This window comes from Lipophrys pholis (assembly GCF_963383615.2).
Source record: "Lipophrys pholis genome assembly, chromosome: 16".
NCBI classification, from domain to species: Eukaryota; Metazoa; Chordata; class Actinopteri; order Blenniiformes; family Blenniidae; genus Lipophrys; species Lipophrys pholis.
The window spans coordinates 23,209,483-23,233,296 of NC_137634.1; the positions used below are offsets into that span (position 1 = coordinate 23,209,483).

At 48.1% G+C, this 23,814-nt stretch overlaps 2 protein-coding genes across 3 annotated transcripts; both read left to right on the forward strand.

Annotated features, from left to right (window-relative positions):
• Positions 1 to 900: 900 nt before the first annotated feature.
• On the forward strand, positions 901 to 11,319 carry ncbp3 (nuclear cap binding subunit 3). 2 transcript variants are annotated; one of them, XR_013936128.1, is made up of 14 exons: positions 901 to 1,092; positions 1,796 to 1,861; positions 2,077 to 2,182; positions 2,259 to 2,384; positions 2,495 to 2,611; positions 2,697 to 2,827; positions 2,901 to 3,009; positions 5,570 to 5,669; positions 5,776 to 5,885; positions 5,959 to 6,313; positions 6,471 to 6,625; positions 6,703 to 6,876; positions 7,920 to 8,369; positions 8,460 to 11,319. XR_013936128.1 is itself a non-coding variant. In XM_080483689.1 (13 exons), exons 1-13 carry the CDS (start codon positions 916 to 918, stop codon positions 8,288 to 8,290), a joined length of 2,097 nt encoding a protein of 698 aa, XP_080339815.1. In that variant the 5' UTR covers positions 901 to 915; the 3' UTR covers positions 8,291 to 11,319. The 2 variants fall into 2 exon arrangements, 1 of the variants encoding a protein (XP_080339815.1); XM_080483689.1 differs by having other exon boundaries at positions 7,920 to 11,319.
• Positions 11,320 to 11,518: 199 nt separating this feature from the next.
• Positions 11,519 to 23,030, forward strand: pcf11 (PCF11 cleavage and polyadenylation factor subunit). The gene is made up of 17 exons (XM_080483341.1): positions 11,519 to 11,877; positions 14,388 to 14,513; positions 14,790 to 14,972; positions 15,502 to 15,708; positions 15,918 to 16,933; positions 17,043 to 17,217; positions 17,790 to 18,147; positions 18,243 to 18,386; positions 19,439 to 20,730; positions 20,885 to 20,948; positions 21,039 to 21,176; positions 21,261 to 21,378; positions 21,498 to 21,681; positions 21,771 to 21,926; positions 22,010 to 22,102; positions 22,188 to 22,223; positions 22,306 to 23,030. Exons 1-17 carry the CDS (start codon positions 11,710 to 11,712, stop codon positions 22,546 to 22,548), a joined length of 4,701 nt encoding a protein of 1,566 aa, XP_080339467.1. The 5' UTR covers positions 11,519 to 11,709; the 3' UTR covers positions 22,549 to 23,030.
• Positions 23,031 to 23,814: the final 784 nt, after the last annotated feature.

A 23,814-nucleotide genomic window follows, 5' to 3' on the forward strand; every position in this document is an offset into this window, starting at 1 on the left:
AATTATTTTATTGCCTGTTTACTCTTTCTAATTAATTTTCATTAAAACAAATCTTCATCACTGATTTTAACATTTGATGTTATTTGATTTCATTATTTAAAATTTTCAAAATATACTTGACTGTAATTTTCAATTTGTTTTAATTTACCTGCCTTTATTATGTTTTATTTCATTTAAAAATCTTTTTAATTACATAAAAAAAAAATCATTTTGATGTCATTTTAATTTATTTGATTTTATTTAATTTTAAAAACCTTTTATCACATTTCAGTGTTTCGCGTTATTTAATCATTTTTGTGCTTTGTTTGGGGTTTGTTTATTACCATTTTTCTGCCGTCTTTTTGCCACATACTTGTCCTGCACAGTTGGAAGCATGGACAGAAACAGCAAACCAAAATGTGCCAAAAGCTGCTCCGAGAGTTTGTTAACCATTAGGCTAACCGTTTCTGAAAAAATCTCAAAAAAATGCGACAGAGTTTCCCATGCAAACTGGTGGGGAGAGGCACCTCATGGAGGAGATCAAATGAGATCAGAGAAGATCAGCGGAGATCAGCAGAGATCAGTGGAGATCAGTGGAGCTGTGGGATCTAAAGAGAGGCAGGCACTCAAAATTTCCTCTTGAATTATCTAGTTTTCTATTGGATATTGTGTTTGATTGTAAATTTAGTTTCATTTTATCAGGTTTTAATTGTTTTATTTGTGTTAATAATTTCAACGTCACTTGAATTATTTTTGTTAGCGCTTCTTTTGTTTTTAGTTCCCTTTTATTGGACCTATTCCGAGCTACATCCACTAGGGGGCGGTGTTTCCCGGGCCGCTGGTTACCGCCGGGCCCCCCCGCTGCTGTCACGCCGGATGAAGACGTTCTATTGCCGGGTTACAGACGCAGCCGTTGTCCGCAGCTCGTTGAGCGCCATGGCGGCAGTGCGCAGCTTGCAGGTCGCGGTGAAATCGGACAGCGGCTCGGAGCACTCGGACTCGGACTCCGAGTCGGACCAGGATGCCCGCGACGCCGAGCCGATGGAGGTGGAGGAGGGCGAGCTTCAGGCGGAGGACGTGTCGGTGAACCGCTCCCTGAAGGAGCTACTGCCGGTGAGTGCCCGGGCTAGGCCCCGCCAGACCGGGGACTGGCGTCGGCTGCGGGCGGCCGACCCAGTCGCAGCCGCAGCTCACCTGAACTCCCGCTCCCTTAGAACCGCAGCGGTTTGATGCTTAACGAGGACTAGTTAAAACTGGCTTCGTGCTGTAGTTAGTTTTTAATTAACTGACTCACTTGTTGCTGTTTCTTCACATGCTGTTTGACCGCCTCACCAGACTCCATTCAGAAAACTCAAAATTTTACGTTTTAACATATAAACAAGAGCTGGAGCTTAAACAACGGAAGATTCTTAACGATGTCTTTATACAGATTCATTTACTCAACACATCGGCCTGTTTTTAATCACTTAAATTACATGTTATTGGACTTTTCAACGCTTTATCTCCTGTTGTTCCTCTTGTGAATGTGTCCTTCAGCAGGACATTTACCTGCTCTTCCATTCTTGTTTTCTGCACCTAAATTGAAGCAAATTAAATCTGATATTTCAAAAACATTTCTATTGTATCTATTAATGAAAAGATGCAGATGTGTCCGACAATGTTTTTCTGGCTCCACACATGGTACACATGTCTCTGCATGAGACACAACTGATGTTACTTGTGCCATGAATTCAACATTTGGCCAGCGAAGACTTGCTGAAACTGTTCCCGACTGAAGCCTCTAATATAATAATAATCTCCCCTAAACCTTTAACAGGACACGAGCCGGCGCTACGAGAACAAGGCCGGGGCCTTCATCACCGGGATCGACGTCAACTCCAAGGTACCACCGATCAGTTTGAGAAACTGAACATTTACTGACACGCGATTCTTCCTGCACACTTCACTCTGCACACACACTCTCATCAAACACGGAAAACACAGAAACAAAGTTTCTGTGTGGACACGATGTGTTCGGTTATCAGGCTACAGACATTGGAGAGGCTGTAACTGTCTGCTCAAAGAGTGTGTGTGTGTGTGTGTGTTTGTGTGTGTCAGGAGGCAATTGAGAGGAAGGAGAAGCGTGCACAGCGTTTTCATTTCCACAGCGAGGAGAGCATCACTCAGAGGAACGTGTTCCTGGACAAAGACGCCATGAAGAAAGGTGGGAGGGTGTTTGTCTCCACTTCCTGTTGTTTCTGACTGCAATGACTGAACCTCCTGCTCCTGCTCCTCCTCAGCCATCCCCAATCTGCGCATGGAGGCGATTCACGTGAGCGGCGTGGACGACATGAGCACTCAGGACGTCTTTGGGTATTTCAAAGAGTATCCGCCAGCACACATCGAATGGATCGACGACACTTCCTGTGAGATTACACGCACAGGAAAAAAACACACTTAGTCCACAGCTTTGCCTGGTGTGTGTGTGTGTGTTGTTAACCCGCGGTGTGGACACGCCCTCCTCGCCGTCTCCCAGGTAACGTGGTTTGGCTGGATGACAACACCTCCATTCGAGCGCTCATTAACTCCAGCCGGATGCCCGACCCGGAGGCCGTCGCCACGGAGACGGAGAGGAGCGACCAGCCGAGCACAGGTCAGTCTGCACACCGCTCAAACCAACCGGGTTCCACAAGACTGTGGTGCATTGTGGGTAAGTGTCTGTGCTGTGACTGTGGCAGGTCGTCAGAGTGAAGGGTCGGACGATGAAGAGGAGGAGGGCGAGGTGGATGAGGTGAAAAAGGGCGGCGAGGAGATCGAGGTGAAGGACAGCGACGGAGAGGCGGACAAGACGAAGGCGGGGGACACTCAGGTAGAGCGGCGTCCATCTCGACATGGGCCAATCAGTGTCGCCATCTGTTACTCATCAATGACCTCATCCACAGGTGGACGACCTGTCGAGAGCAGAGATGGAGTCGCTGCTGAGGAACGAGCTGCGTCCGGCCATCAGACCATTTAAAGGAAACAAGCTTATGCTACGCTTGGCTACACAAGGTTAGGGACACACACACACACACACACACACACACACACACACACACACACACACACACACACACACACAGCCATTCTGTGTCCATTCTCTCCCTACCTATGGCTTCAATTTCAATTTATTTATTTATCAGGGACAGTGCAATATATATAGAAAAAATCTGATGTGTTGCACATAGAGTATATAGCTTGACACTAATTTGCAACTCTCGTCCCTGGAAGGGCTTTTCAGAGGGTAAAAGAGGAAACAACAGTACAAACAACACCAAGATATATCAGACAAGCAGGAATACACAGAATACACAGTCAATAAGTTCAGTTACAGTGCAGTGTGACTGTAGCGTGAAAACAACTATAACAGACACAAACTGCCTCACGGACTCAAGCGTTTGAGCTAAAAAGGCTCCTGTAGTCTCATGAGCTTTGCATTGTGGGTAGTTCAGTCAGCATATCATTCCTGGTCAAAGACGATGGAGGAAAACTGAAACCAAACAGATTCAGAGCCTTTTTGATATTTGTTCCTATAACATTATAAAAGTACAATCATCAACAACTGAGGGTAGGCTCGCCAGGAAAGTCTTTAACTGGGATAAAGCCCATAAATACCTTTTGGTCTCACGAGGTTCTTTGGCGGTGCTCATTTAAGAACGGGCTCTGACACCGATAGGGCTTTTCCACCTAAAAGAACCAGGAGCTAGTTCGGGGCCGGTGCCAGGGCCAGTTTTTAAATGAGCACCGTCAAAGAACCGGTTCTTTTTCCACCGTTACCGGAGCCAAGTGAGAGCCACGTCATTGCGTCACTCCAAAACGTGAAACGTCACTGATTTCAACAATTTAGCACTGACAGCGCTCATACAAGAACCAGGAGACGGACTGTATTCATCGGTTTAGTCCGGGTCGCTCCATCGAGTTTGACCTGAACCTCAGATGCACCAAAGAACCAGAAAACATTGAGTCTCCTCGTCACTCTATTGGTGTTTTTTTACGTCGGTCTTGTTTTAGTCCGGAGCCCCGGAGTGGCCAGAGAGGGGAAAAAAAATAAAAATAACGGGTGAATGAGTTTGGGGCTTGTTTTTCAACATTTGGGCATTACATAGGGAATTTCTGCTCCTTTCACTTTATTTCTGGACGTGTCTGAATCAAATGCTTCAACATCGGAGAAGAATGAAGGTGTAGAATGATAGAACGCAGTTTTTTTAAGTTGCTGATGAACCAAAAGTATCGCTTCATTATAAAGAAGTTCTGTGGGTTAGAAAATAATATTGGAGCGTCTCGTAGCGGAGCGCAATGCCGCCGCACACTGTATGGCGCAGCGGCTGCAGCGCCTCAGCCTGCGGTCAGAACGCAAAACCAGACCTGGACATGACGTTAGCGGAGGAGCTCTGCAGCACTCTCTCAAGAGTTGCGGCTCTGCGATCACGGATTAATTTATCTCATTCCCTCGTATTATTAAAAAATAAATTTCTAGAACTACCCTAGGGCTCCGTGTTCGCTGTAGTTTTCAGAAAGCTGGTTCAGCGTCTCATCTGCCTTGTAGGCAGCGATAACTCCGCCCCCAGCTGATGACGTGTCTGGCCCCGCTCTGGCTCCTCTCTGGCCCCGCTCTGGCTCCTCTCTGGCCCAGCAACGATGTGGGGCCACTTTAGCTCCTGTTTGGCCGGGGCTTTGGCAGTGGAAAGACAAAGAACTAGTGCGAAGTCTGGCCCTAGCCAGAACTAGCGCCTTGTTCTTTCTGGTGGAAAAGCCCCCTGAGTGTGCTCAGCTCAGAGCAGGTGTGCTGCCCCTAGAGGTGGAGGTGTGCCATTACAAAGGGGTCTCTAAAGAGAACAGGCTATGTAATGTTTGTGACTTATGTTTGGTGGAGGATATATTTCAATTCATGTTCTATTGTCCACTGTGTTATGACTTAAGAATTGCTTTGTTTGAAAAAATTGAATGTGATAATCCTGATCTCGTTTGGTTGGCAGGAGGTGATATGCTGATTTGGTTATTTAGAAATATTTTTTTTTGCTGTTTGCAAGATGTGGAAAAAGCATGGATAATGAGACTGAAAGCTTTGTATTTAGACTCTGATTCTCTTTAAATGTGTATGTTATACTGAACATGACTGTCATCATCCTAATAATGTTTACTGTCATAGAAGCCCACGTGTGCGTGACACTACAAATATTAATTCATTCAATAATCAACAACTAGTTGAAAAAGGGGATTCATTTCAGCAAACGCCTCGTAGAAAGAAGTTTCAGCCCCTCCATGAAAACCAAGAAAAGATGGTGCAGAAAAGAAGAAATAAACATGAAGACTTGCAGGTTCTGTAGTCACGGAAACATGATGCTACTTATGTCACTGGGTTCTGTCGTCATGGAAACGTGACGTTCCTCATGCCACACTCGGTAGCCATAGAAAACTTGACGCCCTTTCAGTTGGAGTGGTGTTTGGAGCTGAGCAGAATAAGTCGGTGTGAACCGAACAAACTACAATGTCACTAATTGAAAGTTTTTGGTAATCAGCCTGCACTCTTGTTCACATCAAGGTGTGGTGAATGTTGATATTGTGTCTGCAGATGACAGGAAGGAGCTGGGTGCCGCTCGTCGGAGCCGATACTACATGAAGTATGGAAACCCGAACTATGGAGGCATGAAGGGGATCCTCAGCAACTCCTGGTGAGACTCGGACGACGCAGCTCGTATCCAGAATATCCACCGCGATGCAGTTCAGGCTTGCCACTGCTACTTGGAAACAATCTACGTGGTGTTTTTAATTTTTCAGGAAGAGGCGGTATCACACCCGCCGCATCCAACGAGATGTCCTGAAGAGCAAGAAGCCTCTGATTGGAGACAGCATGGGACATACGCCACCGTACACACACCGACATTCCGGTAAACTCCTGCACACGGAGACGCTCGGAGAGACGAAACACAAGCTTTACTCCATCTGCTTCTTCCTCCTCAGCCGACCTCGTTAATCTGCCCGAGGAGCCCATCAAGGAGGAGGAAGAGGAGGAGGAGGAGGACGCCAGTGGTGACGAGGACATGGATTCTGACGACCGCGTGGTGGAGTACAAGGACCGGGGGGACAGGGCGGAGCGGGGCAGCAGCTCACGCTCCGCGGGGGTGGGGGTGGGGGCGGGGACGGGGGCGGGGGCGGGGCTTCGCAGTCGAACTGATCGCTCCCCGTCTCCCTGGTCCGAGTCGGATGAGATGGACTACGACCTGGAGCTGAAAATGATCTCCACGCCGTCGCCCAAGAAGAGCAAGAAGATGACGATGTATGCGGACGAGCTGGACACGCACCTGAACACCATCCGGTCAGAGACACTCACCTGTCCTTTTCCAAATTCACCCTCCGCTGTTCTTATCTGTCCTATTAGTTATTTGTTCTTTCACACGCTGACCAGTCTTCAGCTGTCCTCGCCTGTCCTGAGGTGTATTTATTAAATGTTTTCTCTCTGCGTCGTCCATCAGGAACAGGATCGGAGTGTCGGGATCCCAGAGTCACACAACCAAACCGCCTTCGCCCACCAAGGTGACCGACGTGAGGCAGCTGCTGGAGGAGAAGAGGCAGGGCGTGTCCTCTCAGCACAGACCGCCTCCCCCGGTGGCCAGCGGTGGTAAGACAGGTGAGCAGCGAGGCTCCACGTGCCGCGTTCAAAGGATCCACTCGACGACTCCTCTGACTCTCTGGTGCTGTCCGCAGATGTCCGGCAGAGGCTTGGGAAGAGACGCTACTCCCCAGACAGACGCCGGTCTCCGTCCCCCGTCTCCCCGAAGAGCACGCCTCCATCGAGAGAGCCAATCCGAGACGTGCACCGCAGACTGGGCGTGGCCAGTCAGGAGAGCAGGGGCCCCTCATCCAAAGACAGAAAGACAGGTACAGTTTGGATCAGAGCTGGGCTCATCGTCTCTCTGAGATCACTCGAGTCTTTATGTATTTTATCTCTGGATTTATCTTATGACTGCAACAACTTCATCAGGAAATCTTCCACATGTGCTAAATGTGAAGAAGAACTCAGCGCTTTTTTTGTTGCTTATTACTGAAATCTTACTACAGATATGGACATACTTGAACTTATTCTACCAGAAATCTACTTCCCATAAAAAGTATCACTTCTGCACAGAGAATAAACCAGTACAAGTGATCAAGACCATCACCACTCTTTTCTAACCCGCAGTGTCTGATTCCATCGCATTGAAGTAGATGTGTTCACAAACAAACCAGAATTTGTAGCCATCACACTGTGTATGTTTCGCTAACTGGCGTCATCCTCGGAATCCTGCCTCAAGGGTTTCTGGGATATCAAAGATGGCGTCGCAGCAGCCCAAGTGAAAATATCCACATTGGACCGATTGAGCCAGAAAAAATCTAGACTTTCTCAAAGAGTCTTAAAGTCACGTGAATAGTTTGAAATGTTTTGAAACTGATCGTAGATTTTTCGTTTCCTCGTGAGATCGAGTGTACAAACTGGAACACGATGCCTCGGCAATCCACAAGATGTCAACAAACCTGGGGATGTTCAGCGAAATTTAAATGCTGAAAATACAAGTTTGTGTCCGTGTAATGAGGAATTTCCTTCAGAAAGGTCTGGACAACGTATTAGAGACGTACATCAACAACTAAAACTGGCTCCTATATTTTTCACTTTTCTTGTGTGGATTCCAGTGGAGTAACTGAAAGAGTTTAAAAGGAGCTTTAGAAAAAATGAAATAATCTTTACTATGAAGTCCCCCTGCTGCTCTGCTCTGCTAAACTTGCTACTGCTCTGTTCAACCTCCTCAAATGTCACAGAAGTGCAGACTTGCTTACATTTCGGGAGATCTTCCTCATCGTTGCCTGTGTTCTCTTTGACGTCAGTAACTTTACTCCATGTTTAGGTGCGCTTGTTTTTAACGCCTTCCTCTCCCTCTGGTCCGCAGGCGGGCTGTGGAGCCGTCTGGGCTCTGGGGGAGAAGACGACGATGTCGGCACCAGGCGTCACGACCACAGACCGAGTGGCAGCACGGCAGGGCTCTTCTCCTCTTCCTCCTCTTCATCCGCAGTGCCGTCGGGCAGAAACGACAGCAGCAGGAGTGGCAAGAGACGAGACAAGGGGGCTGGCGCCGGGGAGCAGGAGGAGGCGGAGGAGGTGGAGGAGGAGGACGACACGACGCTCCAGAAGATGTGGGGTGCCATGATCAAACAGAAGCAGGAGCGCAAGTCTCACAAGATGAAGAAGAGCCGGCTGGACAACCTACCATCGCTGCAGATCGAGATCAGCCGCGACAGCAGCGAGGAGTCAGACGCCTGAGACGCCCTGAGGAGGAGGAGGAGGAGGAGGAAACTCCTCCCGGCCTCAGGCCGGGCTGACGCAGCGCTGGGAGCGTACTGTGGGTTTCCCATCCAGAGTTGTGGCCGATGGAGCCTCTGAACGGACTGTTACACTCAGCCCATTTTGGACCTAATGTTTTTATTTTCAGGCTCAACTTACTTGCAAGCCTTCGTAAAGACGTCGCGGTGTTCAGCGGTTCAATCCAGCGATTTTCCACAGTCCACACTCTGTGTCCGGGACCTCGTCCTCTCTGGATCCATCCCTGCTGCGCTCAGTGGAACCGCTCACACCATCACGTCTAGCTGCCGTCGTGTTCGTCCACATTCCCGTGTCAATCATCAGAACTGCGGGCACTCCGTCTCAAACCGCTCACTGGGGATGTCGGAGGCGCTCATCCTCGCCGCTTTGTGCGTCCGTGGCCAGCAACCTTTTTGGGTTTCTGACCCCGAAGGATGCGCAACATTGATAAGAACACGGAAAACGGCCCCAAAGAAACCTGCGAAACGACTTCCAAGACTTGAAACGACATCAGAGATAGACGGAATGTCTACAAAGAGACACACAACGTCTTCAGAGAGACGCGAAACGGCTTCACCGAGAGGCGGAACGACTTTGGAGATGCACGAAATGACTACAAAGACGTGGGGCAGCTTCAGAGGTGCAGAAAAATACCAGAGTACTATATGTGTACTAAGTGTTTTGTTAACAAACATTTCTGGCGCATGGCCTGCGGAGAATCTGAGGCTTTGTTTGAGTTCTTGTGAAGCGGAGACCTGACGGAATCAAGGATTGTCTGATGGTAGTGGGACACCTTTCTTTTTTTTTTTTTTTAAAGGAACTTGTGTGTGTTATTGTTCAGCGTCAGTCTGTGTGGACATGAACTGTGTTTCTGGTTCCACGATTTCTTTCTGTCTTCTCTGTTTTGTAATCAAACTTTCTGGGTCCACAGCAACTGTTGTCCCAGCACCAGACTACACGTGGAGAATAAAACGCTGACTCGTGGTTATCGCGCACGATTGTGAATGATTCTGCTGCGTTGGCGGGGAGAAAAACTTTGCTGTTATTCTCGGTTAATGAATGGTTCAAATGGTACATTCAATTGTCGTTTCTACCAATAAATGACTAAACTTGTTTGTTTTTCAGGACGTATTAATTATCATTAAGGTTGTCAAAATTAAAATCTGACTTGGAGCCTTGTAAGGGTCCTCAAGAAGACAAAAAATAAGCCATCAGGAGACAAACGCTTTTTAATAACGTACAAAATGTGCAACATAACTAGATTCACAGAGAGCTCCACAGAGTGACGGCAAGGAACCAACAAACAGTCACACAACTGCACAAAGATGCAAACTGATCAGGAGGCGTAACTTGTTGGTGTCGTTCAGAGGTTCTCAAAGCGTCCGCTTGGGGCCACAGGAGGAATCTGCAACTTCAGAGACGAGGAACGATTTAAGATGCACCAAACAACTTTGAAGTCATTTTACCCATCTTTCTGAAGTCAAAATGTGTCTCAGAGACTCATAGGCCCGGTTTCCCATTCACGGCTTAAATAAAACCAGGACTAAGGTAATCTGGTTTAAATTAATCCACAGTAATTCAGTGGCTTTCTGATATGTGATTTAACTTAAATTGAACCAGTTCCAGACTACAGTCTCAGACTAAAGGTGATCAAGGACTACCCAGTGAGGGTGCTAGAACATTCCAATAGAGGTTTTACAGCGTGTGAAGCTGGAGTTTGACCTTGATCTAGAATCAACCCCAACCCTCTTGGATCCCAAAATGTTCCCAATGGATGGAGTTTGAAATCTATGTCTTCTTATGTGACGCCCACACATTCTTATATTGCCTTTTAAAGGTCCTGTGGAAAAAATCTTAAAATACAGATGTTGAAAACTACAGCCATTGCTTGTCAGGAGTTTTTCACGACCCCCGACTTCGACAAGAAACAGATTAACCCAGACACTTGTTAAGTGGGATGATTGAAAGCCAGTAACTGTTGGAAGGTATCATCGGGTCTTTTCCTCTGCTGCCCCAAGACTGTTCTATTTCTTGTGCCTGTCTCTTTAAGAGGCGAAGCGCAAAGATTGCTATCCTAGGAGATCCTTTAATTTTGTTATTATTGTTATGCGAGTAACTAGTCCCACTGTTGGGAGCACGGACACAAGTACATCAAAACTTGTGGAACGTTCAGAAATAGGTTGCTACAACTTTCTTTTTACACACACTTCAATGGTGAGGACAAGAACTGCATGCAGGCCGGCAACTTTATTAAAGTGAAAGAGTGAAGATTCACCCTCATAAATAAAAATAGCCTAATTTTACACATGATCATTTGCTGATCCCCAAGTTCGCACCCTGTTGGCAGCAAATGAAAGCTTGATAACAGCATGTGATATAAAGAAAAAAAAAAAAAAAAAAGTCAGCAGCAAGAGCCAGGCACATAAAATTTACTCTTGAACTTTCTAGTTATTGTTATTATTGCTATCTTTCAGCATCATGGACAAAGCCAAGGTCATCCATTTTCAACATGCACCCTGAGGCATACAGCCTTTAATCTGAATTTAAACTTGCCTCTGGCCAGGCTTCAGTTAAATCTTCGTTTAGACCTGGATTAGCTCTCGTCTCCATTCAAGAAAGGATATTATCTAACTCAAGACTAGGACAAGTCTGAGACTCCTTTAATCCATGTCTAAGAAAGTCCTGGTTTAAAATGTGATTAAGTCTAGAACAAGCCTTAATCCCCGTACGGGAAACCAGACCATAAAGTTTACTACAAAGCAAAACTGACCCCATGAACCGAGTAGTAGTCTTTATAAGTAGGATCCAAATGCAGTATTACATAAGAAAAAAAGTAAAATTTTAACAGGTTTTAGTCTCCTGTCAACACACAGCTCATCCGGTTTTACTATTTCTCGTTTGTCTTGATTACCCGTTTCATGATTATTCATAAATGTGGGTTTTATTCCACATAAAACTTTGTTTTAAACAGACGCCATGCTGCGGCCTCGTGTTGTGTCACTTCCACTCAGCGCCCCGTTATGTAATCCCAGTTGCAACACTCCAAAGTCCTAATTGGCTCATTCGTGTGGCTGTTACTCGTTCTGACCAATCACAATCATCACATAACCCTAACCCTAACCTGACGTCACGGTAGGTATAAATATCTTCGCGTGACGTGTGCGGCCTACAGTCGCACTCGCCATTTTGTTGGGACCGAAAGCGGACGAGGGGTGGTTGCCACGACTGGAATCATAAAACGTTAAAACCACTCCGAACGGCGTTACTAACCTCCCCGGAGCCCACGCGGAACCGCTAGCCGAATGAGTACACGGACTGCCCGCCACTTTGCCGTAATGGTTTCCCTCTCGTAGGTTTCTCCGGATCGCGAAGCTCAAAAAATGGAGGACAGCACGGCTCGGGACGACGCCTGCCGGGAGTACCAGTCCTCCCTGGAAGACCTGACGTTCAACAGCAAGCCGCACATCAACATGCTCACCATCCTGGCCGAGGAGAACGTCACCTTCGCCAAGGATATCGTCGCAATTATCGAAGCGCAGATCAGCAAGGTTTTTATGAATATAGAAATATCTCACATTTGCTTTGTGTTGATCACTCAGGCCCTGTTAGCCGTTAGCTCATCATGGCGGCCGCGACGCCACACGTCTGGTTATTGTTGTTTTGGTCAGCTAATCTTCCACACGTTGAATTTATTTAAGTCAAATGTTGTGTATTAAAATAGAAAATCTCGATATAGCGTCGGAGTTTTTCTTTTTTTAAAGCAGTTAACTCGACGCAGATTAGCCGAAGTTCGTTTGACGTTGGTGTGGTTCTGGTTTCACCGGAAAATCCGCCTGAAAAACAAACCGCTTAAAACCTTTATAAAATGTGCTGTTAAATGTTCAGCACGACGTTTAAAGATGTTTAAGGGCTTCTGGTTTAACTTGGAAATCTAACCTAGAGAAGAAACCACCGTGAACCCCTTATAATGTGCTTTTTACTGCTCATTGCGTTACACACTGCTCTGGAGTAACCTCCTTGAGCTCTGCTCATAGTTGACCATAAAGACAAAATGATCTGATAGACGCTTATTTTAATTGTATATAATTTAAAATCTCAAGGTCTTAGTCACATCAAGCCGATAGTCGGATTCAAATAAATCAAACGTCCTAATACAGTCTCGTAAATCCTTCATTCTACATGATTTAAATTAATTTAAACATGGTATACCTGAAAACGTACGTTTTAGAATAAACGCTTCCTCAATTTAAACCAAATGAAAGCATGCTGTTCTAAATAGTTTAAACATTGTGGTTTTAAGTGAAATACATTGAATTGGGTTTTTTAATCTACGTTCTGTAGGATTGTTCAATGTGTAGAAGAGTTGGTTTAAAATGTAAAGGCACTCGTATGGCAGAAATCTTCCATTTTGTGTCAAATACTTAATAAAAACTATGAGGCCGAAATTGATTGAGTTTAAATTAAGGGAGAAGTGTTTAAACGTCTTCCATTGGGTTTTTCATGTCATTATAAAAAGCTTTTCTGATTATTTGAACTAAAATAGAATTGTAATAACTTTTGAACATCTCGGATTTAACCCTGATTGTCAAACAAGAAAATCGGCCTTTCTCGAACCTGTAAATACCTTTCTGACCAGGTTATGAAGATTTGCAATTATAACTGTGCTGGTTGTAGTTCATAATAAGACATAATACAATTGTATTAACTTCATAAGAACCATTCTGTGTTTTAATATTTAAAAAGCAAAGTGGTTCAAAAGTCTTAAATGATTAAGAGTATTTAAAATGACAATATAATGTCGATTTATAATGACCCAGGCTGCAAGCTTCCTCATGGTGATGAAATATGTCATTGGAGTGCATAAGGAGAAGACGTGACAGATGGCAGTGAATACAGGCACTAAGTTGTTACTTCCACCATCCATATGATGAACAATAAGATTATTTGCTGTATTCACGTGCAGTTAATTAAAACAGGAAGTCCATGTATTGTGGGTCTTTAAGTGTGAATCTCCACTAAATAAAAATAGTTGATTGGAAAAACCACCAGAGCTTTATTTAACTGCTCTGTTGTCATGGAAAGGTGACTTAAAGTACCTTTTGAAGTACCAGGTGTGAAGTTTCATAATGAATTATGTGCAGCGTTTCCGTGCCGAGTGCTCTGTTTGGCGCAGAAACAGGAAGTGTCTGCTGTGAGGGTGCAGCTGTTTAAGTACAGAGAGAAACAGTTTAATTTTGGGGGGGCGTATTTGAACCTTTTCTGCTGCGGTGAGGCCAAACCACACCGCCGTGCACGCCTTTATTTCTTTAATGTTGATGATGATGAGTACTGTGGGGTTCAGTCCCGTCCTCCCTCTTGCGGCTCGCTTTAGTGTCTGCATTCATTACACTAGTTTTCTGATCTTCCTGAACTGTTACTGAATGGTTAAAATGTTTGTAATAAAAAATGTGAACTGTGCTTTTTGTCTTTTTTTATTTCCCAGTGTAATTTTCTTGCTGTGATTCTGGTTTGAATTAATACTCGGTTCACTCGTGCTGCAGTTTACAGCTGCTGGGGGTTTAAAAACAAAACAAACACGCGCCTCCACTTTTTGAACAAACTGAGGCCAGGAAACTGAACGAGGCTGGAGGCCGTCTGCAGGGTAACGTACAAAGAGTGGTTCAGGACACGAACCCTCTTTGGAGGTATAACCCGGACGGGGTTTTTCTTGGACTGCCTGTGGTGGATTTTTCTGCCCTCCTGAGCGGAGTGGCCATGTGGACTGGTTCCTGCTGAAGATCGGACTCCTGGATTGTTTTTTATTTTTTTTATTTTTGAAATAAATGAAGCTTTTTTTTCCTCTTTTTTTTTATTTTTTTTTTGAACTTTTTGTATGTTTTGTGGAGTCGGACCGTTGGGTGTTTTTGCCGCAGCAGAAGAAGAAATGACCCTCGGGACTGTTTGCTGTGTGGGGGCACGGAGACTCTGCCCCGCTGTGTGATTGTGAGAATTTGTGTGAAAACTGTTGCTTGATAACCCCTGTTGTTTTCTAAACTTGTCGAGTTCTCTGTCGCTCCAGGCCCCAGCCGCAGAGAAGCTCCCGGTTTTGTACTTAGTGGATTCCATAGTGAAGAATGTTGGAGGAGAGTTCCTTGCAGTGTTTGCTAAAAACCTAATCACTTCATTTATTTGTGTCTTTGAAAAGGTACAGTTTCTCTCCACCGCCTCTCAGCTTTGTTATACAGTTTAAGCACTAAGCCTGTGTTAGCTGCCCACCTCACCGCCCTCCTGTCTGTTGTGCTGCTTGCTCTGTGTGTAGTCTGCTCCTGCTATAACGTAGTCCTGTTAATAAAAATTTGCCATGGAGGGCTTTTTTCCATTTAGTTTTAACAAAAAGTTAGCTCCTGTTTCAGCTTGTTTGTAGTTTTTATTTTGTTTTGGTTTGCTGGCCGAGGACCCAGTCCTGTCCTTCTGTTTGTAGGTGGACGAAAACACGCGAAAGAGTCTCTTTAAGCTTCGCTCTACATGGGACGAAGTGTTTCCACTCAAGAAGCTGTATGCACTGGACGTGCGGGTCAACTCACTGGACCCGGCGTGGCCCATCAAGCCGCTGCCGCCCACTGTCAATGCGAGTATCCACGTCAACCCCAAGTTCTTAAAGCAGGTGTGTAGAGTCGCCTACATGTCTCGATCCAGATAGCACTGCCGCCTGCTCCTCGGAGGGCGTCTGTAGTGTTTAGTTCTGTTTCTCAACAGCATCTCTCCTCCAATGGGGGGGGGGGGGGGGGGTGGTAACGTGCAACACCAGGTTTTTGTGTTTTAATGAAAAAAATGTCAGTTGTGTTGATAATATGGAAACGCCAAGTTTCATCACATTTTACACCATTAAAATTTATTTTGGTATTTCAGTTGTGTGCGATTTAAATTAAGTCATTTTATCACTTTTCAGACGTCTCAACATATAGAAGTCTATCACATCCTCTAAAAACCAGGATGAGCAAGGATGCACTGGCGTAAAGACGAAAACCCAGTTGTGGCTTTCCACTTGTAACTGAATAATTTTCATGATTTCACGTACTTGGAAAGTGTTTAATTTGTCCCAGTTGTTTAACTGATCACAAAAAGTAGATGAACTCAGCGGTGTTCAGTTGTCTCTCGACTCTGAGTGATGTCCGCATTTTCTCTGTCTGCAGCCTGATGAGGCGTCCTCGCCACAGCCGGCTCCCACCCCCCCGGCGGCGCCCACCCCGCCACCGCCGCCCGTAGTGCCGCCCGTCAGCCCGCCTGGCCTGACGCAGGAGCAGCTGATCCGACAGCAACTGCTGGCCAAACAGAAGCAGCTGCTGGAGCTGCAGCAGAAAAAGATCGAGCTGGAATTGGAGCAAACCAAAGCACAGCTGGTAGGGGGCGCCGTCACATCTGCTGCGACTGTGCAGAGTTTCCATCAAACTACAACTTGCAATCTACAATAAGGCTGCTAATGCTAATCCACTGCAGCAACATCTGATGGTCTCCTGGACGTCAGCTGAAGTTACATCATTGTATGGTCACGATTGAGTAAATTTTGTTGTTCAGATGTTTATATACAGCCCTGTGTGTGTGTGTTTAGGCCGGCGGCTTCACATTACCAACGGTGACGTCCGCCACCACGCCTGCAGCCAGCCCGCCCGTGTCAAGTGCGGCACTGAAGCCCATCAGCCAAACCACCCCCACTATCCGACCCTGGATCCCTCCTCAGACCCAGCCTGACACCAAACCGTCCACCAGAGACCCCCGTCTGAACCGCGGTGCCCCCCCTGCCGCCCAGCCCAAAGACGTGCCTGCTGGGAAAAAGGATAAACACCCAGTGCCAAGTCAGAGCGTCACCCCAGAGAAGAAGCTGCCTGACAAGTCCCCCCGGCCAGACAAGCCCAGGATACCGAGGAGGGATGTGGCCGAGGACAAGCCCACGTCCAAGTCCCCATCCAAATCCCCGTCTCCCATGGCCAAAAGTGTCCCGAGCAAACCCCGCCCACCAGAGCCTGAGGTCCAGAAATCCACAGACGGCATAAAGAAAGATCCCCGCCTGAAGAAACGTACACAGGATCGCCCCGGAGACGACGATCTGAAGGAGAAGAAACGCTGCGTGGACAAAAAGGAGCGTGAAGAGCCGCCACGCAGCGCCAGCAAGAGTAAGCTTGTGAACGGCGCCGCGGTCAAACATACCCGCGAGGATGACAGCACTGACAAGCCCGACTTCAAAACCGCAGGCAACGCCCGCACGCACTCCCGCAAGCGCACCCGCTCAAGGTCAAGGTCAAGGTCCCCCGCCACGTCCCCGAAGCGGAAGGACCGGCGCTCGCCCAAGAGCCGGACGCGCAGCAACTCGCTGTCCCCGTCGCCTTCGCATAAAGCTGGCAAACCACGGAGGATCCGAGCAGATGAACCGCCGCACGGAAAGCCCGGCCGGGACGACCGCACCGCCCCCAAGAAGAACCAGTCAGACAGCAGGAGGTCCAAGAGGCCGCCGGAGGATCGACATGCAGAGTCTAGAGACCAGCATGCACCACGCAGCCACGACGGAGGTGGGAAGGAGCTGAAGGAGGCGCCGCACCGCTGGAGGAGTGGCTGGGAGGAGAACAAACAGTGAGTCTCACTATGTTTACAAACTCATTTAGCATGAGCCATTTGTTTAGCAATAGCATACCGTGCAGCATCTGAGCAGGCTGAACAATTGACGAGTGTGTGTTTTCAGTGCGAAGCTGTCGGAGGAGCCTCACGTGAAGACTGGACCGCCGAGGCACAAACCGTACATTACCCCCAACCGCCCCACCACCCCCCGCACCCCGAAGCACCGCCTCAGTGTGGACGCCAACCTGCAGATCCCAGAGGTCCTCAACGCTGCCTCCAAGAAGGACCTGCTGAGGAGGGTATGCTGATGCTACTTGTACTAATACAGCTCACGTTGCATGTGGTACATCTGACTGCATCTGTAGTGTACGGACGGATGTGGTGCAAGTTATATTTCAATATGTAAACATTGTCCCTGAAACATGGCTGCTATTCTCCATTTGAAGCCTTTCGTCAGTCTTGAACAAGGTTTTGATTTTATATTGGCTATTTAAAGCTCTTTGTGTACTCTGGGTGTTTGTATTTAGAGTCCCTGCTCCCTGAAGTCGGACTCATCTTCCAATAACTTCCTGGGAACTTTAAATCTTCAAGACGTGAATCTTGTGAGCTGTGTCCGGAACAAAGTGTCTCATCCTGAACGCGACTAGATAGCATAGCCACAACTAGTTACGCAAAGCTCTGGGTTATTGCAGATTCATTCTCTGACTAATGAAGAGCAGCTACACCACAGTTAAACCTCCTACATAAACACAAACTAGTAAGTGAGGGACCGAATACTTGACGGCGAGAATTACAGGTGCTTCCCCCGTGCTCAGCAACACTTGTCATATTTGGCCTCTTGAGTTTTTATGCCCCGTGTTCCCTCCTGCAGGCTAGCAAGCGTTTGAAGAGCGGTGAGATCTCCCAGGAAGACTTCCTCAATATGGCCCACAAGATCAATCACTTCTTCCAGTATCAGGAGCAGCAGCGCACCGAGGTCTGGGAACAGAATGCCGAATTCAAGAAGCAGCCGCTGCTCGGCACACCCGCCGCCCACTCCCGCCCCCACGACGACATGGACCCTGCCGAGCTGTCATACTACGAGCACAAGTCCAGGCTGAAGAAGACGCAGGTGAACCACCGGCTACCAGGCGAGGACTGGGAGGGCGGGGAGAGTCTGGAGGAGGGCGAGGGGCCGGGCAAGAGCGACAAGATGCAGAAATACAGCAGGCCACCGCGGGACCGACCAGGTGAGCAAGCCTTCCCGGCATTGGTTTTTGGCGGGCGGGTTGAAAATGGTCAGGTATGAAAAGTGTCTTCATCTGGCGTGTCTCCGACTCTTTAGGCGAACGGCGGAGCAAAGAGTGCGAGGAGCCGAGGCCGCCACTCGCTCCGATGATTGAGGAGTATAACCACGGCAAAGAGTTCCCCACCCTCAAGTCGCTGCCCGGCCTCCGCTTCAGGAGGAGGGCTGACCCCCGAGAGTCGAGTAAGTAAACGCTGTACCACAGAGTGTCCCCATATTCAAACCCGGTCATCTTTACTTAGACGGGGTTCCCGTGGGGTCTTAAAAGTATTACATTTTCAAATCTGCATTTAACACTTAAACAAATACTTGTGAGACTTTTTCAATCAATAATGTTTTGAGAAAGGGGACCTATTGTATTGCTATGTAGTTTTCATTGATACACAGTAACTATATTTGAAAACTTTTTATATTTTGCTTAATTTTATTAATTTGGTCATAATTAATTTACTGTTTTGTCTTGGTACAGCTTAACCTTTACATTTGGCCACTGAGTTGTACAAAATAAACACAAATATATAGCAACCATCTAGATTAGCTGTACTATTCTTGCTCATCCAAACTCTTTTGAGAGCCAGGGAAGTGAGCAGCCTTGCTCCTTTAATGACTCATTCCTGGTCAGTCACTGACAATCAGAGTGAAACTAAAAGAAAAGACACAAAATCTCTGTTACAAAAATACAAAACTGGTACACGGGTAAACATACAGATGAACATGACTAAACTAGCACATATAGCTGTCATAACATAAACTGCCTACCTCAGCACATATGCTAAGGAATACTGCCATACTACTGCCATACTAGGCCAACACACAACTTGGTAATTGCCTCCTGATGGATTGAAAACATAAAACTGAAGAAAGAGGATGTTTGGACGGAATCATACAACTGTCTCTGAGCTTTTTTTTCTTTCTTTTTTTAACGTAATTTTTATTGAAATTTTTTCAGTTTTCACAGTTAGTGTCAGGGCAAAACAAATATACAAAATCTATCCATCAACCAAAGTCTCTATTGTCCAGTGGTGGCGGTGTCCTCTTCTGTCCTCCTGAAGTCAGTCCATTTTTCCCACTTTTCTTCAAATTGCTGTCTCTGAGCTTTACTTGTCTCGATCACACATTCTGCTGAGAGGATCGTGGATCCACCTCACACGTCCAGTCGTAGTCATTGTGGTGATTGAGTGGACTCATCAGTTTATGGATTTATGTTTATGGTTTTTTTTTTCTTTTCAATCCAGGTGAGCGTGAGTGGAACTCGCCGCTGACCGAGCGTCAGCACTACGAGGACCGCGATGAGCAAAAGAGCAGCTACGACGCCCCACGGAGGTACGACTCGAGACACGGCGACCCCCGCAGGCTTGAGGGCCCGCCTCCATCCGGTTCCGTAGTCCCCAGGAACTGCCCCAGCCCGGTGGGCCTAGAAGCCCCACCCCCTTGCTTTGAACGTGAACGACTGTCTCCGCTGCACCAGAAGGAGCTGGCAGACATGAGCCCGATCCCGCGCTTCGAAAGCCCCACCAGCGAGCACTCGGACGATGGACCCCTAAACCTGGACGTCCCCCCTCTTCACCCCCACCCTACGCCCAAGTCCATCCTCAAAGGGCCGCTGCCCCGCGGGGGGCCGCTATCCTCTGTTCGCCCGCACAGTGACTCCCCAGGACACACACCCCCTCATGATGTGGGGCACACCCCCTCAGTCTACAACGGCCCGGGACACTTGGGGCCCTCCAGACCCCACCCTCCAGGCTGGTTCGAGGGAGGAGGCCCCGGGCGCTATGATGAGGCACAATTTGACGGCCCTCAAAACAAGGGCCCCGGCAGGTTTGATGGGGCCGCACCATCTCACATGCCGGAGAGAGTAGAGGGCCCCGGCCAGTGTGACGGACCCCACATGGGACCAATGAGAGGCGGCGACAGCATGGGGAGGTTTGATGGGCCCCCTCAAGGGCCTGGGAGGTTTGTTGGTCCCATGGGTCAACAGCCCCCTGTGAGGTATGAGTCCCAGGGGCCCACACAGGGCCACTTAGAGGCCCCCATGCAACGCTTTGAAGCGCCTCACCACTTTAACAACATTGGCTCTGGATCCATGGGCTTCCAGCAGCGACCCATGCGCTTTGATGGGCCCACAAATCAGATGGGCCCAATGAGGTTCGAGGGCCCCGGGCGGTTTGAGGGACCCGGCCAGCCGGGTCCCAGGTATGACATGCCTATTCAGGGTGGGCACCCACGCTTTGAGTACGCCTCCGGCCAGCAGGGGCCTCCCAGATTTGCCCCTCAGCACAGCATGCAGCCCCCCTTGAGGCCGATGGCCCCGGCCATCTTCGACAACCCCATAGCCCCCCAGCAGAACTTCCCCATGGGCCCCCAGCGCTTTCCTGAGCCCCTGAACCCGCAGTTCCCCGCAGGGCCGATGACATTCCCGGCACAGCAGACTGGAAACTTCAACATGCAGCCGGGTCCGGCGTTCAGTCAGCCAGCCCCCGGGCCCTTCTACAACCCAGCGGCCCCCGCTGTGGGCATGCAGCAGCCGGTGAGTCACTGCAGACACAGAATTTATGTATGATTGTACATGTTTTAAGTTTGACCTTCTTTGTCGTCTTGGTACTGAAAGCTCAGACACGCATCTCCTGTGAGCCGGAGTCGTTCTGTGGTCCAAACTGATTTGTGGCTGTTTCTGTGTTCAGGTGAACCTGATGGGGACCATGAACCAGCCCTTCCTGCCTCAGAACACGGTGCCTTTCGGACAGAGTAAGTTCGACATTTTTCTCTCTGGATTTCCCGTCGCTCAGAGTGCGTCTTCATAACAATACGACTCTTCACGCCTCCGTCTGTTTGCAGCTTCACAGGTCGTCCCCACCGAGAACCACTTCGGCCAGGTGGACGTCAACAACCTGCTGTCCAAACTCATCTCCACTGGCATCATCAAACCATCGCAGCCCGATGCGGCGGCAGCAGCGGCGCCGCCTACCGGCACTGGTCAGTCATCGCAGGAATTCCAGCCGGACCTCAGATGGTTTGAAAGGTCTCCACGTTCTCTCACGTCCCTGCTCCTTCTTTCAGAGTCGACTGCGGCTCCTGTGGCTGCTCCTCAAGTGGAGGAGGATGAGGAGGAGGAGCAGGAGGTGGAGGAGGAGGACTTCCCTGATCTCACCAGCTTCAGTATTGACGACATGAAACAGTGAGTAGAGACTGCAGGCTGGTTTTCTTCTGCTTTCTTCTCTGGTCCCTCCAGGGCCACAGGTTACATCATTCACTGGTAGCTTCGTTACATTTTCTCATTCTGTTCCTGTCCGTCAGGCGCTACGAGAGCGTGGTGACCAAGCTGTACTCAGGGAACCAGTGCTGCCTGTGCAGCATGCGCTTCACCACCACTCAGACCGAGATGTACGCCGACCATCTGGACTGGCACTTCAGACAGAATCACGCCGGCAAGGTCGCCGGCAAGAAGGTGACACACCGGCGCTGGTACTACAGCCTGACGGTGAGAACCTGACGAAGAGCGGGACACTCTGACACTTTGACTCAGTCCACGTGATGGCCTCTCCTCATCTGGTGCCGTCTGCTTTTCAGGACTGGGTCGAGTTCGAGGAGATTGCTGACCTGGAGGAGCGGGCCAAGAGCCATTTCTTCGAGAAGGAGAACGAGGAGGAGGTGCAGAAAAGCCAGGCGGCGGCCAAAGAGAAGGAGTTCCAGAGTGTAAGAGCCAAGAAAGACCAAGTGGGCGAGGTGAGTAGTGCCGGAGGGCCACAACCCTGTGACACCTTCATACTGACCTGAGACTGATCCACACATGTGGTCTGTGTCTGCAGTTGTGTGAAATCTGTCAGGAACCGTTTGAGACGTACTGGGTGGAGGAGGAGGAGGACTGGTTCCTGAAGAACGCCATCAGGGTCGATGACAAGGTGCCGCCGCTCTCAGTGTTTGCTCTCTGTGTCTTCAGTTCCCTGACTACCAAAAGTGTGTAAACCAGTGTCTTTCTCTCCGCAGAACTTCCATCCCTCGTGTTTTGAAGATTATAAAAACGTGAGTCTCTGACCTCCTGAGCTTGTTGTCCTTCTGCTCGTCAGGCGCCTCACCTCTTTGCTCTGTCGTCTCTTTTCCTCAGACTTCGTCATATCTCGACATCACTCCGTCTCCTAACAAGCTGCTCACAGACCATCCACTGGGCGCATTCACAAACACTGAGGAGGAGGAGGACAAGGAGGAGGAGGGCGGAGCTTCCTGTGCTGTGGACGCCATGTCTGTGAAACAAGAAGTGGAGGAGTCTGAGGGGTCGGAAGCTCCGAAGGTGAAGGAAGAGAAGGTGGAGGAGGTCACTTGCTTGTTGAAGGAAGAACCGTCATCCTGAGAGGTGTAGAGGACACACCCCCTTTTTTTACCTGCAGAGGACACGCCCTCTCTTTTCTACCTGCTCTACTTGTAGAGGATACCCCTCTCCCTCCCCCCAGCTCTACATGCAGAGGACACGCCCCCCTCTGCGACCCCCACTTGAATACATTTTTGTATTTGGATCAATTGCGACCACTTGAGGTCTTTGTGAAAAATGTTGAGAGATTCTTGCTTTGCTAAAAGCTGTAAATGATTTAATTTATGAATTAAAGTATTTTTTGTATCTCTGGTGTAACGGTGATTGAATCATACGTAGTTGCGGTGGTTTCTCGGTCTCGTGTGTCAAAGGTAAGCATTGAAGGCTCGTCTCGCTGGAGGAGTCGTCTTTTCCTAGTTTCTCTCTTCAGCTTCAGTCAATAAAAAAACCTGAAACGTGTTTTTCTGTCTTTTACTGTCGTTTAGGTTTCAGAAGTAAAAATAAAGTTTCGTTGGATTCAAGCCATTGCCTCTCCTGTCTTTATTCTCAGACTCCACATGCTGGGGAGTTCTTCTGTCTAATCTGGCAGATTTTCACCTGTTCGACTGAGCAGCACTAACCGACATTGTTCAACACCTCAAACCCACAAGAGCCTTGACTCTCTACCCACAGTTTTTTTTTAAAGATGTTTTTAACTGTCTAGCTCCAGATGTACTACAGAGTCAGCAGCTCTCTTCAGATGGGTGTTTTTCCCAAAACTCTAAAGACAGCCGTTATCAAACCTCTTTTAAAAAAAGAGTAATCTGGATGCTTCAGTAACTAGTAACTACAGGCCCATATCAAACCTTTAAGTAAGTTTATTGAAAAGGTTTTTAACACAACTTTATGCTTTTTTGCCACAAAACAATTACCTAAATGTTTTCCAGTCTGGATTCAGGTGAAACCACAGCACTGAAACACTCAAAGTGTTGAATGACGTCTACATGAGCAGTGACACTTCCAGAGTCTCAGTCTCGTCAATCAGGCGTCTCTGTATATTATGTCTAGGATTACACCAAGACAAAGAGGGTGGAGCACATTACACCAAGACAAAGAGGGTGGAGCACATTACCCCCGTGCTCCACCCTCTCCACTGGCTGCCTGTGTGTCAAAGATTGACTTCAAAATCTTCCTTCTGCTCTATAAAGCTTTGAATGGTCTCGAGCCTAATCTCAGATTGACTTGTAGAATATCAAACCTCCAGACCTCTGAGGTCCTCAGGAAGAGGTTTACTCAGTGGTCCTACAGTCAGAAACAAACAAGGTGAAG